Source organism: Gymnoscopelus microlampas, assembly GCF_963454915.1.
Source record: "Gymnoscopelus microlampas genome assembly, chromosome: 10".
Taxonomy (NCBI): domain Eukaryota; kingdom Metazoa; phylum Chordata; class Actinopteri; order Myctophiformes; family Myctophidae; genus Gymnoscopelus; species Gymnoscopelus microlampas.
In genome coordinates this window covers 43,966,380-43,986,591 of record NC_139947.1, presented here as the reverse complement: position 1 = coordinate 43,986,591, position 20,212 = coordinate 43,966,380, and the positions used below count along the sequence as shown (strand labels likewise).

General features: G+C 41.1%; 1 protein-coding gene across 4 annotated transcripts in view; it reads right to left on the bottom strand.

The window, feature by feature from the left end:
* mical1 (microtubule associated monooxygenase, calponin and LIM domain containing 1) overlaps positions 1–20,212 on the bottom strand; it is a 30,653-nt gene extending 10,441 nt beyond the window's left edge. For 2 of the 4 annotated variants that reach the window (XM_084068452.1, XM_084068455.1), the window contains exons 1-17: positions 20,063–20,212; positions 19,093–19,180; positions 15,441–15,742; positions 14,476–14,683; positions 13,450–13,557; positions 12,412–12,507; positions 11,285–11,440; positions 9,737–9,837; positions 9,276–9,527; positions 7,555–7,670; positions 5,599–5,725; positions 4,524–4,593; positions 3,844–3,991; positions 2,776–2,972; positions 1,594–1,697; positions 1,203–1,265; positions 538–772 (exon numbers count right to left, since the gene is read on the bottom strand). In XM_084068452.1, the coding sequence (XP_083924578.1) occupies positions 538–772; positions 1,203–1,265; positions 1,594–1,697; positions 2,776–2,972; positions 3,844–3,991; positions 4,524–4,593; positions 5,599–5,725; positions 7,555–7,670; positions 9,276–9,527; positions 9,737–9,837; positions 11,285–11,440; positions 12,412–12,507; positions 13,450–13,557; positions 14,476–14,683; positions 15,441–15,698 (2,239 nt within the window). In that variant the 5' untranslated portion in view covers positions 15,699–15,742; positions 19,093–19,180; positions 20,063–20,212. Of the gene's footprint in view, positions 1–537; positions 773–1,202; positions 1,266–1,593; positions 1,698–2,775; positions 2,973–3,843; positions 3,992–4,523; positions 4,594–5,598; positions 5,726–7,554; positions 7,671–9,275; positions 9,528–9,736; positions 9,838–11,284; positions 11,441–12,411; positions 12,508–13,449; positions 13,558–14,475; positions 14,684–15,440; positions 15,743–19,091; positions 19,215–20,062 lie in introns of all 4 variants that reach the window. The other 2 variants (XM_084068454.1, XM_084068453.1) reach the window with 2 other exon arrangements.

Here is a 20,212-nt window from a genome sequence, read left to right as displayed (position 1 = left end):
TGGCAGAGCCCCATTGGCGCTTCAGGTAGAAAATAGTTCAGCTTTTGGAGATGAGCACATCAAATCATTTATGACCTGACGTTAACACAACCATGAGATATCAATGTTTGGTTATTTCAGCTAGGCTAATGTGTGCTCTCCTTTCTTGTCTTGTATGGATGAAATGAGTTGATGTAGCAATTCCAAAACTCATGTTCCCCTTTGGTTCTACAGTAACTGGCTTAGTGCTACAGAATACATTTGACTGGTAAGAGAGTTGTTAAACAGAAAAGGCAGACAGGAGATTCTCTGCTGCACCACCAGAGTGGGGGGACATTTATCTTAAAATGGACTATAATAATAGAAAATACTTTCCTTATTGTCAGTGTTTCAAACAAGATGAGAAACGACGGCTCAAAACACTTGCTCTATGCTTGCTACAGTTGTAAACCCCAAATAGCTGATCTACAGTACATGCTCACAACGTAGAACGGCTATTTTCGTTGCATGACACTCAAAGTATATATCAGGCTTTAAAGTGCTAGACGTGGAACCCACCTGTACTCTGGTGAAAGGTGTATCCACCCAGTCTGAGTGTGATACTACAGTGATGGCAGGTGAAGCAACTCCTGTGGAAGAACTTGCCCTCAGCACTGATGCGTTCCAGCACGTACACCCTCTGGCTACAGAAGTAGCACTCTGTACTACTGCTTGCAGGCATCCCCATGCCACAGTCAGATTGTGGGTGGGGTTCCTCAGGGGCTACTGGCAGGGCCACAAGGGGGGCAACCGGCTACGGGAGGAGGAGAGATGGGGGCAAACATAAATTAAATTGACTTAGTTTGACAGTTGATACATGCATGATGCAGATTTGTGTGATGGTGTGAGCTACAGTAATATAGACTAGACTCGCATTAAGAAATTATCATTGAACACACACACACACACACACACACACACACACACACACACACACACACACACACACACACAATATCAGCTAACAACAACTTCACACATGGTTGTACACTTAAAAAAAAGGTTTGGAAGGTTCTAAACTGGAATCCCTATTTTGGGCTTGTAATTTATCCAAAAGATTAAACATAACAAAAGCTAAATGCGATGCGTTGTGAGCATATAGATCAGCTATTTTCACTATTAAAAAAATAATAAATAGGGCTTCAGTGTTTAAGTGGATTTCATTGAAGTCAAACTGAACTCACATTGTCCTCGTCACCCATCCTGGTCGCTGTTTCTTTAGCTTGTTTTTCAGCTGCTATTTTATCCTGCACAAACAGAAACAAATTATGTTATCCAATTATGTAAACGGTCACTCATGAGTGGATTTGGTACAACAAAAAAACTGCTTTTGTATATCTTTATTGCTTAAAATATGATCAACAGATAAAGAAAACATTACATTAGCTACAGTACAAGTGCCTCTGAGAAATGAAATGCAACAGAACAGCGTAGTGGCTTGAAAAATGAACTTGGTGTGGGTAATGCCAACTCCAGCCAAACATTCAGTGTTATTTGAAAATGTCTTTATCAAGGAATCTACTGTGCTGTGTCAACAATGGAGTCCAGTCAGAGCACTGATTTCTATGGGCTCACCTTGCGTCTCTGCAGAGAGTTGTGCTTCAGCTTGCTGATGAAAAAGACAGCTGACTGCCGGGAAAGAGTTAAGGGCCTGGATGGTGCCAATAGGTCTGTAGGTTCTTCAGAAACACAAACACACACACACACACACACACACACACACACACACACACACACACACACACACACACACACACACACACACACACACACACACACACACACACACACACACTTCAGTTTCCCTCTAACATAGAACATTTCGAAGGTTTTAAATACAGATTTTCAAACTAATAAAGTGATTCCCAGCCAATTACTGCATTTACTCTGCTGCTGAAATGTTAGCAATCCTATTTGTCTCATATCTGCCCCGCATCTGCAATTGAGCCGAATTAGTCAATCTAAAAACAAACTCCTATACTCCAGCTGTCCCACTGTCACCAGTCAGATAAGGTAACTGGAGACTGACAGCTCCCCCCAGTCTGCTGCGCATCTGTCAGCGTATTCCTAGCAGAGCAGCACAGCATCACAGACCAGCAGAGTGTATGTCACACCCACTTCAGCACAGACTGTAGTACAGTACCTCCAAACACTGCACTCGCATCTACGCTGCAAGAATTCCCCTCGCTCCACAGATCCACAAGAATGCCCAAATATCTTATGTTAAAAAAACAACAGCTCCTCCTTCGGGAACAGGAATAGTTGATCTCTTTTAAGCGAGGCTAGTCCCACCCAAGCCCTGATAAGACATGTCCTCACCCCTTGCTGTTTGCTCTGTCTGCCGTGGCTTAGTAGTGCAGGAGATCTGGCTTTGAGCACAGCCCTAGCCACTCAAACCTGAGGAATTCTGGGTAACATGCTCTTAAAGGGACAGAGGCAGTGTGATGGCTTATCATCACCAAACACATTTCAGTGTGAGGACAAACCAGCCTCACTCTTTTAGAAATAGGTGATTAGAGCACGGTGCAGTCAGTGTCTCAGCGAGCCACTTATGTAACAGTATTTATAGCGTTGTCTCCAAAGAAGCATTTTTAGGAACAAGTTTTACTGTAGGCGATGGCAATTATTTCAAAGACAACGCAACTATTACATCAAAGCACAAAACGTGGTCCATCTCAATCACGTTGTATATGGATACTTTAAGTTGAGGTTCACACTGCAGTAACAAGATTGTGGGTCATGTTTGAAGTAGGTTACCTTTGCTACTGCTAGGCACATTGAAGGCATCATGGACCTGTGTGAGGTACAGGAACATGGACAGCTTGTCTATTTGACCACTGTTGGCCATATCGTTGGCAGACATGATGGGTGAGATCCCAAACTCCCTCTGCAGGATGCCGAATGCCAGTTGGTTGTTGTGGATGCCATTGGACTCATCCAACGAGGACATGTCACTGTGGAGGCAGAATGAGAGCAGGGATTCACGGCCATACTGTAGTAACCGGATGCAGGAGGCCTATTCATAGAATACAAATCATTTGCATCGTTCACAGATTGATTTTTTGTGTCCATTGGGTAGCTCTGTGCATTTCCACTGCTTGGCCCCTATTAACCCATTAAGACCTGAGGCCGTTTCTACAAATGTCTTCTAAATCCTTACAGTTTTCTGAAAAAAACTATGTTGCTATATCAGTGGTGCTCAAACCTTTTCATGTTAAGGATCCCCAAAATTAGCCTATATGTATTTGGCCGCGGACCCCCCATCTCAAAATATTGTGTCCCAGGGACTTCCAGAAGCAAAGATTTAAGTTAAAATGTAAAATATATATTCAAAGCAGTGACGCATTTATTTTTTATCGTGACACACACACTCATATATATAGCTACAATCTAAAACGACACAGATGCTTTACCGGTTTTAATGGGTTAAAATCCCTTAAGAGGAAAACAGAAAACATCGGATGTAAATTGCTGTCAAGAAGTGGGCCAAAACAACTCATTATCTGTGCTGTTCATGGCACTGGTTCTCAACGTGGGGTCCATTTACCATCCATCAGGGTAAATGATGATAGTTAGGACCCTCACCCTTAGTCCACGGACCTAAATGGGTCTGTAACTCTGAGTGTACAAATGGAACCAAAATGTAAAGGTCAATTTGGTTCCTCTCAAAGTTAACACTGAGGATTTTACAGTGTAAATTAGGGTGACAGAGATAAAAAAATAGTTTCAAATGGGGGTCAAACTGGGGGTCCTTGAAATGAAAGAGAATCACTGGTTTATGGTAGATGAAAGGTCAACAGAGAGCAAGCCAACAGGCGGACTCACATGAGCTGCGGTCTGAAGCGGTGGATGAGGGCACACAGAGCCAGACCGGACCTCCAGGACTGGGTGAGGTCGAGGACCTTTAGACTCTCATAGCCTGCAGTGTTGTGCTGACACCACCTCAACAACTCCTCAAAACCTCCAGACGAATCTGTGGAGGAAAACGTCAATGACGATTTTCAGTGGTTATATTAGTGGATGTGATCTTGTGTGTGAATTATCTCCTTTGTATGTTGCATATCGTCGCTGTCGAGTGGAAACCTTGTATGTCCAAGACGGTTTCTTTTCAGAAAATGGAAAAACAGAAGCTGTGTCCAAAGGAACCAATGTAGTTATTACAGTATTTAGTCACAAGCTCTTGCTAATACTTTGCATTTGTTCAATATTTATGAAACCCACAGACAGACTTAATCAAAATTAAAAAAAATAATCAAATCACTTTCAAACATTTCTTTAAAATTGCAAAAGTAGCAGATTTACAAGTTCGAGCTTGCCTTGAAGATCTGCTATTTTTGATAAGTAACCTTCTGGATTTGAACCGGTGTCTCCCGCATGGGAAACTAAACATCTACTGCTCACACTGGCCAGAGGAGATATTTGGCTTCTAGGCTTCAGCTGTCGCTAATATGTGTTAAGAACAACTACAGTAGTGACCACCAAACTGATATGAAGGAACAGCTGACCTTGGCGCATCCAGTTCTTCTGCTTCTTGCTGGACGTATTAGACTTCTCAGCATCATATAGGTTCTGCACCTGTATGAGAGATGAAGAGAAAAGTTACATTCACAAACTGTAGTCGTGCATTATCCTTGTATGAACTGGAATAAAACAGGAATAAAACAGAACAGAACACAACACAACACTGTGTTGTAATTCCAATACGTCTTTATGCAGTGCAATTTAGGTGGTATTTTGTGAAAACTCTCTAAAGACCAATAATCAATAAGCTCTCCTATATTAAAGCCAGTCCCTCTGCCCTGCCAACTCAATAGACCTTACATTGCAGTTTCCTGGCAACATATCCACACTATGTGAAATACTGTACTGCTGGAATGATCCATGGGGCGCTGGAGGAATTTGGTATAATTTTCACCCATGGCAAATGTAGTTATTTTACTTTATTTAACCTTTATTTAACCAGTAAAAAACACATCGAGACAAAGTCTCTTTTTTAAGTGTGAACTGGCCAAGAGGCAGAATAAAATGACACGTCTTTGCCAAACATACACTACAAAACAAACAACAATAGGACATCCATGATAGACAGCAAATACCTAAAATATCTCCAAAAGTGATACAATTTAAGCCTCTTCTTGCTGATATCAATCTCATGCAAAATGCTAAGTTTTAAGTAGAGAACAAGTTATATATATTTTAAATTAGTACAATTACAGTACATTAAAGTCACTTTTGTGGAACAATTAACCTTCTGGGTATTTAACCCATTAAAACCGGGAAAGAACCTGTGTACAAGCATCTGGATACAAGCTCAGCAAGTATATCTTCAAGCGACCTTTTACATCTGCTATTTTTGAACATTTGAATCTTGAAAGTGTTTGAAAAATGTCAAATAATTTTAAATTACAAAAAAAGTTTGAGAGCTACTGATTTAGAAGGCATTTGTGGAATCGGCCTCAGGTTTTAATGGGTTGACCCGAGTAGAGTGCAGTGCCGAGTGGGAGGTCATCAACGGACATCGCCTTAGTAGTAGTAGTAATAATAATAATAATAATAATACAAAAGAAAAACTATCCCAACCTGGCTGGTCTTTATGGACGAGAGGTTGACGTGCCGATAGCGGGTTGAGGGGTCAATGCTGTAGTTGGTGTAGTTCTTGCTGGTGTTTTCTGGGGTGGTCTGAGACAGTAGCTGGTATAAACTCTCTCTGTCCATTGCATTCATAAAATGAGACACAGAGAGGAAAGACAAGTCCAATAGGAACTTTAGCAAGGAGATGCAACCAGATCGAAATGATTCATGTCTGTGCTTCAAGCTCGGTAGTGGAAACATGATGATTGATTGATTGATGTACTGTATTTAGTAAGACATGAGCACATCAGTACATGGAAGTACAAATTCACAATACAAGGTCTACTAAACTGGGAGACTCATTAAGCACTGAGCTTGTTTAAGATGAGATCCCCATGCACACAAATCATGATGACATATAAGAGACAGACAGATATACACACTACTATACAGAATGTCATACAATCAGCTTACAGGTTACTGGTATGAAGAGTGAAAAAAATGTACAGGAGAAGAAAAAGAAATGGGGGGGGTAGGTTAAGACTTAGACAGGGGCCATTTTCGAATTGCAGCCTCCTGAAGGTGTATCTTTAGGGCAGTTTTGAAAGTGAGTAGGGTTTTACACTCCTTTACGTAGGGCATTCCACATTTTTGATGAATAGCATGAGAACGAGTTCATTCCCTTTGTTGAGCCAAATCTGGGTTGCACATGATTTGTGGAGCTGCCTCTGGTGTTATGATCGTGGCCTTCATTAACATTTAGGAAGTATTTAGACAAATACAGGGGGATCCCAATGTTGTGGTGTATCTTGAAGACCAGGCCCATAGCAAGTTGCTGTACTCTGTCCTCAACCCTAAGCCATCCAATCCTAGCAAAATGAGCAGGGGTTAGATGGGTTTTGTGATTGAGGCCAAGAAGTAGCCTTACTAGTTTGTTTTGGGATGTTTGGAGCCTTGTTTTTAAGGCCTTGGAGGTGTTGTGATACCATGAAGTGCATGCATAATCATAATAACCTTGTATGAGGGGCCCTGCAAGAATCTTCAGAGTATTCTTACTGACTAGATGTCCAATCCTATTCAAAAAGCGTGTTCTTTGGTTAACCTTTTTGATCACTCTTTCAACGTTTTTGTTACCGGAGAGGTTTGCCTCCAAGATGGAACCCAGGTAGGTAATTTCCTCCTTTCTTGTGATAATATCATCACCCACTTTGATCGTGAAGCTCTCAGCCTTGCTAAGGTTAGGACTGGACCCAAAGAGGATGGATTCAGTTTTACCCAGGTGTAATGAAAGTTTGTTGTCGGAGAGCCAGATGCAGATCTTGTTGAGTTCAGAGCTGAGAGTTTTCTCAACCTGCAGCCTGTTCCTGTCCTAGACCAGCAGAGCAGAGTCATCTGCGAACAGGAACAGTTTGCAGTCGCAAGCTGAAGACATATCGTTCACATATATCAGGAACAGTAAAGGTCCAAGTATACTTCCTTGCGAAACACCACAAGTCACTGGGAGGGGAGGGGACTGGGTGCCGTTTGCTTCCACCACTTGCTCCCTCCCTTCCAGGTAGGATCTCATCCAGCTCACCGAAGTATCATCAAAACCTATTGCTTTGAGCTTATCGATCATAATTGGGTAATTAACGGTGTCAAAGGCCTATGATCAGACCAATTTTACTTATGCACATTTAACCAACCATGTACTCTGTAATGAATCAGAGGAATTCAAGCATAGTCACAGAACAGCTAACAGGGAGATAAACTAAAATGGCAGATGACGATACAGAAGTATAATGATGTTAATATCACTACCTGTTATATTCAAAGTAAAAAGAACATGACATCTATTTATCAGGGGAAGTGAATGAAATGGCGAGTCTTATGAAACCTGTACTGGTCGGTTTTGTCAAATTAGGGAAAGTACAGGTCCAATGACTCAAATAATCTCTGTATGCTTCCAATATCGACCTGGCTCACCTTTCAGCCAGGACCTTGAGATGTGGATCCCCCATGCCCCAGCTCCTCACCATCCATGCCACATCGAAACAGGCAAGGAACCCACGGGCGATACCGGTCCCAAGAGGCCAGAAAGGCTGCAAACAAAAAGCAAATGAATGGCAGCATTAAAACAAGCAGGGCTTGGTTTGTAAAATAAAATACAAATAAGAGGGGTGGATTTTCTTAACCACGTAAGCCCTACATATACTTTGTTGTACAACAAATAGCGAAAATAGTCAATCTACAAGCTCAAAACGCATCGCAATGCAACACGTGACCTTTTAGATCAGCCATTCTATATATTTTTTTTAAATAACTTGAAAAATCTGCTGAAAATAGGGATGCCAGTGTTAATGTGGTTAACATACAGTAAATTATTTATTAAATTGTGATATCAAAAATAAATATCAAACATATCAGACAGTTCCAAAAGAAAATACATGCATTTCATTCAGTCTGACTAAAAGCAGGACTAAAACATATCCCACATTGTTGTAGATTGCTATTTTAAAACAAGGGAACCAGGAGACCTGGTACTGCCAGACCCCTAGTGGTTGAAATCTGAATGGCCGGGCTTCGCATGACATGTGTCCCTTCTATGCCCATGTATGGACAGACTTTTTTTGGGGACAGACTTTTTTTGGCTGGGGCCGGAGGACAAAGTGACAGACTTTTTTTTGTCTGAGGCCGGAGGACAAAGTGACCATGCCCATGTATGGACGAAACAGGTACAAAGCCTCATGTAAGCCCGACCCCTTGGGTCTGGCAAAAAAATTAGAAAACTAGACTGATCTAGTCATAGTGCCGATCTGAATCAATATGCCCATATAGGGGCATCAGGGTCCCCAAGGGGCCACATGCACAAATCTGCATTCGGTTTCTGTTGCGTCTGACATCAGTGCATGTTATGTTTGTGTAATAATAAAAAATCACACCCAGTGTGAAGTGGGCGGTGTGTGGTCATCACAACATGACTCACTTTAAAAAAAGGATAAATGACTTTTTTTAAAGTCCATACTGCTATTCATAGGGCTGCACATGTGTCATGTGTTTCGCTAGCCAATCACAGTCCTGAATTTGCAAAGTCAGCCAATCACATTACAGTTAGTGGTGATGACACTAGCTGTAATGTGATTGGCTGATATGAAAAAAGTATCGATTTGCATTAACAATGGAAGGGTTAGGGGGTACACAAATGTTTTGGTCGGTGTCCAAAAATCACTTATAGGGGGCGGCTACACCGCCCCAAAAATAATAATAATTTGTATTATTATTATTTTTGTCTCCGCCAGAGGTGGAGAGTATGTTTTCGTTCCCGTCACGCTGTGTGTCCCCCCCCCCTAGCCAAGCTAACATTGGTCAAGCTTCACGTGACAATATGTTGTCACCAATACTTTTGATTGGCTAGCGAGACACATGACGAAATAAAATCCTATAAATAGGTGTGTCACGTCAAAAGATGATTTACATCTTTTGACGTGAGGTAAGACAGGATTAATCAGGAACAGTACTGGCGGAGACCTGTGCTCCGAGGAGCACATTTTCTAGTTTTTAACTATATTTGTATAGCACCTTTCATGACATGAAATTTGTGATGTCCGTCAATCCAACGTCCATCCAACGTCAAACCAGCGTCCCGTCCACCCACAAGGTAATTGTAACATAGGATAGGGCTTAAGTGTTTACGGTAGGTCACCTACCTCCACCAGGCAGTCTCCAACGAGGCCCATCAACAGTTTCTTGCCCTTCCGCTCCCTCACCAGCGAGGCGTTCTCAGCACGGTACATGCAGGTGAAGTCAAACATCGCCACGTCTGGCTGTCCCTTATAGTTCTGAGCAAACTCCAGGTGGGGCAGCGTCGTGGAGAAGCGGGCGGCGTCTTGGGCGTAACAGCGCAGGGCGTCTTGATCCACATTGGCTGCAGCCAGAAGCTCCGCTGCGTCACTGCAGTCCTGGCAAGACCCAGAAAAAGCAGAAGGGAGGGTGAGCCAACGGAAATCTCACCTGCTTGCAGAAAAGCAAGTCTGAGTTTGGCAAGCCGTGGTGGACGGAACAGGTTATTAGGTGAAGCAAAACCACCGCTCCCCTCTCCTCGTCTCAGCCAATCATAGGCCATCTCAGCTGAAGTCTTCCCAGCTGTCTCCGGAAAAAGATCGCTCACCTGTTTGATGACCCCCTTGTTCAGCAGGCTCTTCTTTTTAGCAGTCATGACAAAATAGTGGGTGTCATCTTTGTAGTAGACAATGTTCTCCAGATCAATACCTGCATCGGGAGAAAGAGACAAGAGCATGATGGGTGCTGAGAGAGAGCTGCGTGAGATGGTTCAAAGAGGTTCAAATTAAGGAGTAAACATATTTGTGAATATTAAATGAAAATGCTAAATGGATAAATCTGTTGTGGGATTGTTTGGAACATATAAATTAGGGGCTAGATTCACATATATCCTGTAATGCTGTGTCTCCAATGCTATTGTCATAGACTGTATAAAAAGAATGGACTAAGCCACACCTCTGGTTTCTACAGACCGAAAATGAAGCCGATTGTTCAGGAATTTGAAATCCACCATCTTTAATATATGCCAAAAAGCGACCGGGAATAGGAACCGGAAATCAATCCCTAAAGAATGCTATTGGTTGTGTAGCTTGTCAATCAAATCATTCCGCCCCTCCTAGAGCATAGCCTACTTTATCGTCAATTTTAAAATAAATGGGACCATCCATTATCAAGATGATTGAAAGGAGACTTTAAACTAGCGACTGGAAGCATATAGTATTTATGACAATGTTCAGGAGGTAGAGCGGCCGCTTGGGAATCAGAAGTTTTCGGGTTAAATCCCAGGCTCCCCCTGGATTATTGTCGAAGTGTCCTTGAGCGACACTGAACCCCTTGTTGCCTTGCATGGTTGCCTCTTCCATCGTTGTGTGAATGTGTGTGAATGGGTGAATGTAATGCACATTGTAAAGCGCTTTGGAGAAACGTGCTATATAATTGCACCATTTACAAGAAACTTGCTTTGAATGACAAGGAGTATTTATTGACATGACCACAAACGTCTGTGTTCCTCATTTGTTTTCACACTGTAACTGTCCCCAGCTGAGGCTTGCGAACACTCATTTCACACCCTGGAGGTTGGCCTCGATGAGGCGCAACAGAGGTACACTGTAAAATCGAAAAGTGTTAATTTAACTCTGAGAGTATACAAATGGATAAATTAACACTGAGGATTTTACTGAGTATGAAAACATCTGTGGTATATAAAAATATCCTGGTTCAGTGCCTTTGCTTGAATAATGTTAATGAGCGGCTGGGGTAAAATGGGAGCATTCTTTTTCAGTTTTGAGCGTCTTCTGCCTGAGACAAAACTGAAGCCCAAATAGGCAACTACCTCCATTTCTCTAAACTAGACTGTTGCCCGTTGGTCACCGGGCCCACTCGGGAACACTGCAAGTTGAGAACGATGCAAATTCTAAATGCATGCCCCACCCGGTTATGCAATACCCGTTGTACCCAATGTCAGTTACCCGTTGTACCCGTCTATGCGATGCATGCCAAGTTTGAAGTTGATCAGTCTGACGGTTCTTGAGATACGTGAACTAGAGACACACACACAGACAGATTTTGTGAATTTATAGTAGGATATCGAGGCATTATCTCTCTATCTGATCCAGCTGGGGATTTTACAGTGTGGGGACGATATGTGGACCTCTACCTGTCTCAGTCAGTAGGCTCTGGAAGAACTTCTGGTTGTAGATACGAGCCACACCACTGATCTCAGGCACCCGGGCCTCGGCGGCCGTGTTTTTGTTGATGAAGTTGGCCGTGATCCCGATAGCCAGCTTGCCTCTCATCTCCTTGTGCTTGAAGCCTGGAAAAGAAGAGGGAAGACGTTAAAAAGAGAGGAGAAGTGACAGGAAATCATTCACGCGCCACATTAGGGATGCGCATTTGGACCTTTTTTTGTAAACGAGTATACACTTGGTTATGTTGTTGGTCCTCTGTGGTTAACCGTAGCATTATTTTTTATAGATGTTGCATTACAACATCGCAGTGCACATCATGGGCCTTGGATACACCAACTGCACCACTGAGTTGTTGCATGCATGTTGTGCAACTGACGTACTTGAATGCAACGAGCAGACAGAGCCTACAAGGCAAACAGCGTTCAAATTAGACATACAAATAAATGGCCAATGATCTTCAAAATATGCATATAACTCTTGCAATGGCCGGAGCGCTGGCGTAGCAGTCCGACAGCCTGACAGTGGGTCACGGGTGTGAGTCCCCATCCCGACTGCCTTTGCTGCATGTCACTCCCCATCTCTCTCCCCATTTTCTGTCAACCTACAGTACTATCCTATCAATAAAGGCATACAAAAAGCCAAAAGAAAATCACTTTACCTTACATTTAGTTTAGAAACAAATATTTTTGATGACAGATTCACCCATAATCAGAGAAACAAAATCCATGAACAAAAATAATGTACTTATAAACCTGATATCCAAGCATTCACATGGTTCTATTAGTAAAGCCTAAGCTTAACACCAGGAATGACCCCCCCCGTCCCTCCAACCGTTTACTGTATACAGTATACGTTTTATTGCTACAAGTGCTGATGATGTCTTGTATATTATTGTTGTATTCAAATCGATGAATTGAATACACAGGACCACAATGGAAATAAGCCCATAGGGCTTTTTGTGTTATCCTTTTAGCACCATTCTATAATCGTACCGCTGTACTATTTGCTAACTGTTAATAAAGTTGAATACTTGAATAAGTTGTTTTGTTTTCAGATCACACATACAAAGATTTGCACGCTTGCGTGTGTTTCTCACCATCAGGGACAAACTTCCCTCCTCCAGCAGAGATGAAGACATCAAACTGGAAGGAGGCTGCGGGATGAGACGGAGGGTGCAGCTTGGCTGTCCAACCTGGCAATGGAAAGCGCAGATATATAAAACCAGTACTGAAAACAATGGTTCACACAATTTTAAAAGGTGGAGTAAGCTAGATTTATTTGTTAAATGGCTCTATATTCATATTGCAATTATTGCGTTGAGTGCTTGTTCTCTCCAGCTCTTTAGTAAACAGAAAATTCATTTTCAGGTCAGGATTCCAATTTTATCCAATCATCCTGTATATAAATACAGGATAAATAAGTGAAACTGGAAGTGACGAAATAAACAAATTAGCAGACAAAATTGAACTGGAACACAATTTAAGCTGATTGGATAAAATTGGTATTTCGACCTGAAAATATATTTTTATATGTTTACTAACACTTTGGATTATAGACTTTTTGGCTCCCTGTCTGTCAAAGAATTGATTTGAAAATACTACTGTTGGTTTCTAAAGCAATGGATGGTTTACAGCCAAAACGCATTTCTGATCTTTTGCTATATCATGAACTATGCAGACCTGGGACAGGTCCGCTACAAGTCTTAGTTCTTTTAAATCAAAGCAAAAAAACATTTGTTTGCCGCATCCTATTATTGATATTTTTTTTATTATTCTTCAGCACTGTGATTTTACTCTCTCATTATTCTGTTGTTGGGTCAGAGTGTTGTTATACTTTTATTTCTTCTATTATACTCAAATGTCCTTTCATAATGTGATTATTTTACTGTTTTAATTTTGCTGGCTTGATGTCTTAAGGCTCTTGATGTTTTGTACGAAGCCCTTTGAATTGCCTTGTGTTGAAATGTGCTACACAAATAAACAAAAATGTATACACTTACACCACTGTTAAAACTAAATCACAACAATAGGTGAACATTCAAATACATGGGTATGACATAAGAGCAAAATGGCTGCCATGTGATTGTGATCAATAATGATCGATCATCGCTGGTGACAAAATATATGGCAAGCACCTTTGTTTTCAGATGGTTCAATCAAGCCCTGGAACTCCAGTCCGGTGTGCACCTCCACTCCAAGGAGAAGAGATACTTTCAGTAGCATCAACTGCAGCTGACGAATGCCTGGAAACAATAGAAACTATTCATTCATTCATTCATTCATAGTTGAACAGTGAACACTATACTGTTCTTGCTGTTTTTACATGTATATTATTTATGCACTATTCTCCTAAAAAAGTGATATAGCATTATCCTCACAGCCTACCACAGGTTGGGAATCGCTAACCTAGACTATATCAAGGTTGAACTATGTGATTTCAGTACACATATGCTGCAAAGGCAAGCTCTGGTATTGCACAACACGTGTGAATGTGCGAGATCATCTGTAAGATGCAAGACGTTGCACACAGGAAGTGGGAGCATTGCGGTGGCACCACCACAACTACCTGATCAAGACTGACATGAACATTCATATATACTGCACTTATACCAAGGGCCCAGCTTCCTGCTTTGAAATTGACTTGAATAAGGAAGAGAGTTCAAGTGACAGTTCATATGAATGGCCTGTAGTTTAGCTGTTTTACCCCTGCTGGTGTCAGAAAGAATTTATCTCAACGCAAGCGGATGGTTTTTGACGAACTTTAGACCTGATTTTCTTGAACTTGAATTCATGGATATTTTTTAGTTTTTGTCTCATTCCTAAGACAATAATTTGATGACCAGCGGACCGGTAGGCAGCGGTTCCGGTAGGAGACACAGCGGAGACTCGTTGTGTCTCCTACCGGAACCGCTGCCGGTCATCAAATTATTGTCTTAGAAATGAGACAAAAAACTAAAAAAATATCCATGAATTCAAGTCTCCATGGGGTGAATAATCAATTGAAAAAAGTTTTTTTTTGGGTGAAGTGTCCCTTTAAGAAACATTGTCATAAATACTATATGCTTCCAGTGACTTATGACTTATACACATAAACTCTATATACCTACACTGTATATAGTACACACATCTATCTATCTATCTAAATCACACTAATGACTCACAGATGTGATCCAGAGTTCCGGTACAGAATTTGCCATAGAACTTTTTGGCCCCGAGCCCGCGGAGGTCGTATATGGTGTAGGGCCAGAGGTGGAGGACGTTATTCCTGGAGAATGTCTCCCTCTTCTCCAATACCACCACCTGAGCACCCAGCAGGGACAGTTCTATAGCTGTCCTCAATCCACATGGTCCAGCACCCAACACAAGACACTGACGGGGAGGACAAAGAATGAGGGTAATGACTGAACTGTTAAACAATACAACGTAGTTGTGCACATTCAAACAACTTTTAAAGCAGGTGCAAAACATACACAAAAAAAGACAGTAATAAAACATAAAAGTAATATATATATTTTTTTAAAGAAGTGCACCAATTTAGCACTATTTCAGCTGCCCCAGGAATAGAAAGTATTTTGACAGCATAATAGTGTAATAGTCCTGTCTGTCTTTCTTTGGTGTTTGGTACCCCCTAAGCTTGGTGCCCTGGGCTGCAGCCCCTAAAGCCTGTGCATTAAGCCGGGCCTGCATTTCACATGTACTGTATATCTCTGCTGTCCGGCAGGAACCAGCTACTAGTGTATCATATGTATATGTATTTAAGATGGTGTATCTCTACTGTTTGTTTATTTTTGTCTGGTGAAGACTCAGAGCATTTGCTCGAAATGTCACTGGTGTTGTGCCAATAAATTACTTCGTTTTATTAATGACTCAAATAACAGACACAATACAACATATTCAATGTGATGCTTTATAACACACGCTAACGCTAGCCATATCTAATCAGATTTGTTCTTCTATTCTCTAGCAATGCTCTCAAAACTAGAGAAATCAAAAATAAAAGCCTGTTCGATTTCCCTCAAACAGAGAACAAGAAATACTTTCAGTATATCCACAGGAAATAGACCAGGTGTGGATTTTCATCACAGACTCTGTTATTTCTCTTTGTTTAAAAAAAAAATGTTTCTACCTTGTTTTTGGCACAAGCTTTTCCTTGCTTGTAATCTTGGTGGGATGCCCTCTTATCCAACTTGTCCAACAGTGCTTTGGCCTTCCAGTAGTTCAGCCTTTCTTTTAGCTTGGTGTAGAAGTTCCTGTAGTCTTTGGCATCCACATCCAGTTGCTTGCAGAGCTCAGAAAAGTGGCGTTGAACATCCTTACAGGTTGCAGCTTGGACGAAGAGGTCAAAGACAGCATGGGATGGGTTGGTAGGGTCATGGCTTGCCATGATGCAGAATGGCGACCTGAGCCTGCTCGGTTTGGAGGGTTGACGGCAGAGGAAGGGGATACACTGTTAAGTTATCTCTGAAAGTATACACATGTAGTTACATTTGTATACTTTTAAAAATGGATGAATTAACGGAGGATTTTACTACTGGTATGTATGGTAAAGCCTTAGAAAACCTGGATAGACGTAGATAAAGTAGGTTTAGATGGTTAGATAATCACAAACTGACTCTTCAATGTATGTCACTGGAGTGTCATTTTATCTGGGGGGGATGTCCACAAGTCTGACGAAGCACTAGATAATAGGGAGTGCGGGGAAATTCTGCCCCTCGTAATTATAGCACAGAGCTTTAAAAGTGGAAAACTTCCTCATTACTGTACCTGCAGGTTGCCTTGAGTCACCACTAACTTCCCCAGTTGTTCCTGTGGCCTTCTATATATCTTTACTTTATCACCACTCAACACCACGCCTACAGATTATGTGTCATACTCACGCTGTGCCTCAGGACTTGTCTGTCATTATTTGCAGTAGGTGGTAGAGCATGTGTAAAGGAAACTTGAAAGCACACATGAAACACCAGTGTTTCATGTGTGCTTTCAAGTTTCCTTGAAAGCACACATGGGGGGGGGGGGGAATTGCAATATAATAAAATCAAGAGTTACATAATTTAATCAGACACATGCAGATCTGCATATACGGTATCTAAAGTTCAGTAGCTCCATTTGGAAAGAAGAGGGTGAAATAAGGCAGTTGCTCAATACTGTCTGACTCAGCATGACACCTCTGTGAACGCAGAATGTGCGTGCAAGACCAGTTACCATGAAGTCATTAAACCATTATGTTATTTATCAGATTAACTTTACTGTTTTTCTTCCAGATTATTCATGAAATATACAAACCTTGCAGTTGCAAGTTTTGGTTTTCTTTCAAGAAGTAAAACTGTTTTAGCACATAGTGACTGACTGACCCAATTTGCCTTAGCAACTTCAACATGTAAACAAAATAAATGAAATCTGTGCATCAATACACTCCCGCTTGCAAGTTTCTTTTCAGGTAATGTTTGGAGCCACCAGGCTCTTTCTCAGACCTTATTATCGCACATTGCGATGTCAATGCTGAAACTATACATTGTGCAAGATGAACCATTTTAAATTATGGCTGTGCTGCACGGCCACACACTGAAAATACAAACGAAAGCAAACAAGCAAAACTTCACCCACTGAGGCAGTGAAGATAGAAAGTACTTTGGCTTCTTGTGAAAGTATGATATATTGAATATGGTCGATATGGTATCGGAGAAGGGGGAAAAGGTAGTTGTTGATGAGAACGTATTTAAGACCATATATTTGCAATATTATTTAGCATACAAAGGGCTAGCAATAACACATTTGCAATAGGTGGGGTCAGTTTAGAAAACAAAGTCTCCTGTGCACTGCCTGATTTCATTGTACGACAATGTTGCACGACAAAAATAGCAAATCTACAAGCTTGTATACTGTATCTGCTATTTCCAGATCTGCCTATAATTAATTAAGCATTGGTGAACACTCAGGCGATATCCTAAACTGGTGGATGTTCTGCTGTGCTGTGTGCAAAAATAAAAAGTTCAAAAGCATTGCTGAGAAAACGTTACTTATGCAAATATCATACCCAGCAGTTGTGTATTTTATTCAAACTTCATCAGCAAAACAATATTCCACCCATACAGCTACTAAACCATCGCGCTGCAGTTTCTGACACGTTCTGACACATTCTGAAACCACATCAGCAACAACTCACAGGCTTTAGTGTGCGTGAGTCTGTCAAAGTGACTGTTATATTCTAAACTCTAAAGTGTGCAACGCCGCATTTCCTATAACTTATGGCCACACGTTCCTTCCTGATGCTAAAATGTAACTCACACCAAACTCCCTGCTGCTATGACTTATTCTGCATCCTCTGCCCTCAGCACCTGAGACACAGACCCTACAATTAACACAATAAAATGCCCTGTGCATGTGCGTGTGTGCGTGTGTGTGTGTGTGTGTGTGTGTGTGTGTGTGTGTGTATGCGTTTTTATGCGTGTGTGTGTCTGTGTCTGAGACTTTTTAAAGTGAGGCCTGGGGGAAATGTCGACTACAGGAAGGGCCCTACTGTATCTTGCGTGTCTTACCCCTTATCCCTAAACTTCTTTGCCATTTTTACTATTTTGAAAAACATTTTAAAATAGTTCAAACAGCCAGTCTACAAGCTCACAACGTGTCGATGTAGATCAGCTAGTTGAACTATTTTAAAATGTTTTTAAAAATAGTTGAATACGGATAATACGTTTAGGGAAAAGGAGTAAGGCGGCACGCAAGATAGGGCCCTTAGGCTCTTCTACCTAGTTCAAGAACTGTTTGCCATTCTCCCTTTTGGATCGTAACAAATATAATATCCCCAGGACTGACTTACATAAGAATCTCCAGACGTGATCTGGCATGAAGGTGTCAGGAGTTCTGCTCATTTATTGTCTGTCACATGACCAACAGGATCCTATCCGACAGCATTCATATTCCTGCACATCACTGACATTTAGGTTAGCGTTTCAGGAAACACCCTGAAGGAAGGTTACCAGGTTCATGGCTCTATTTTCTTTTGCAAGTGCAGAATAAGCAGTAGAATGAGCTTCAACCACATCACTATCACTCCAAGCAAGCAACAGTAAGAAGGGTAAGGGTTCAGGTCACACAGCCTTACTGATAATAATCTCACAAGCTAATTTATTATTATCACCAATACTACAGCCAGCAGTGCACCATTACCTCCAAAGTACATGCCAGATTTATCTAAAATGATTAGCCCAGTCATATCAGGCTTGTATGAAAGGTGAAAGTCCAATACCATGCTGAAAGCGGAGCCACTCTTCTCAAAAAGAAACAAGCTAAGAGACTTTAAACTGTTAACCTAATTTAGTTTTAAGATTACACTCACAGTTTGACTAAGTGGAAAGCCTGAAAGTAGTCTCACATGTCTTCAAATATGACTTTGCTAATCATAATTGGAAGTCAGTAAAGTAATTCAGAATACATGCATCGTCTAAGAAGGAGATAAACACACACCGTAGCTATCATCTGACTGGCAAAATGTTATGAAAGAATTCATATCATACAAGAATCAGCAGGATTCCTTAGAACAGGTCCAGTCCTGCTCCAAGAGCAGGACTGGACTGATTCTCACTAATACTATTATTATGCTGCTGTACGAACTGTAGTTTTAGTATTGTGCAACACCAGTCATCCCTGTGGAGACATTGTACAAATGGCTTTAATGATTAGATTTGTGTGCACCCGTTTTGTGTTGTGTGTTTTAGAATGAACCAATAAGTCTGTAAATACATAAACGTATCTTTACCATGTGAATAAATTCACTTACCTTGTTGTGTGTGTCTGAAGTTGATAACAATGGTCCTGGAAAAGCTGTGTGTATCAGGATACAGGATCACCTTGACAATGACATGTGGGCTGGTAGATGAAGGGGGCGTGGGTTAACCAAAGGCTGAGAGCAAATAATGAGAAAAATTAAAGTGAGCAAAGAACATGCAATATAACTTTATCACACTCCAGCAGATATTTATGGCATCTAATAATCCACCAGCAAAGACATTTAAGTCTATAGACGCTTACAATGACAGGAAGTAGATAAATGAACAAACAGGAAAAGTTTAATTTTAACACCCATGCAACACAGCAGCAGTGTTGTCAGAAGGCTACTACAGTCTATTACAAGGGTTACATTACATCAACATAAGCAGTGATGGAAAAAGTACTCCATTTTTTTTACTTAAGTAAAAGTATCAATACTGCAATGTAGAAATACTCTGTTACAAGTAAAAGTCCAGAATTCAAAATGTACTTGTGTAAAAGTACAAAAGTATTGGTATCAAAATGTACTTCAAGTACCAAAAGCTGAAAGTACTCATTATGCAGAATGTCCCATTTCACATTTTTTCAAATGTATACAAATCTTTTGCGACACATTGTGAGCTTTGAGATGTAGTGGAGTAGAAGTAAAAGTACAGAAAACTGGAAATACTCCAGTAAAGTAAAAATACCTCAACATTTACTTAAGTACAGTACTTGAGTAAATGTACTTAGTTACTTTACACCACTGAACATAAGAGGTAAACTCATTTGCGGTTCTATCTTTCGAAGGAGTGATTGTTGGCTGACAGCCTGAGCGACAATTTTCCAATATTAATGGCTAAAGATAAACTACAGCACAGTACAGTAGCCTACAGTAACCCGTCCGTATTTGCAAACATGAGCACTTATTCACTGCGATGTAAAAACAATAATAATCTACATTTGGGTACTTATATCGTTTGTAAAGATTTGATGTGTTACCTTTTTTAAAGTGAGGATGAACGTGACATTGGTCGATCTGCGCTGTGTCCATTTCCATTCTTTGTTTACCGGGCTGAGGGGAGTTTCCCTGTGAGAATGAACGCTCCCTCACCTGCGTCCATATGGCTCATAGACATGGCTCATAGACAG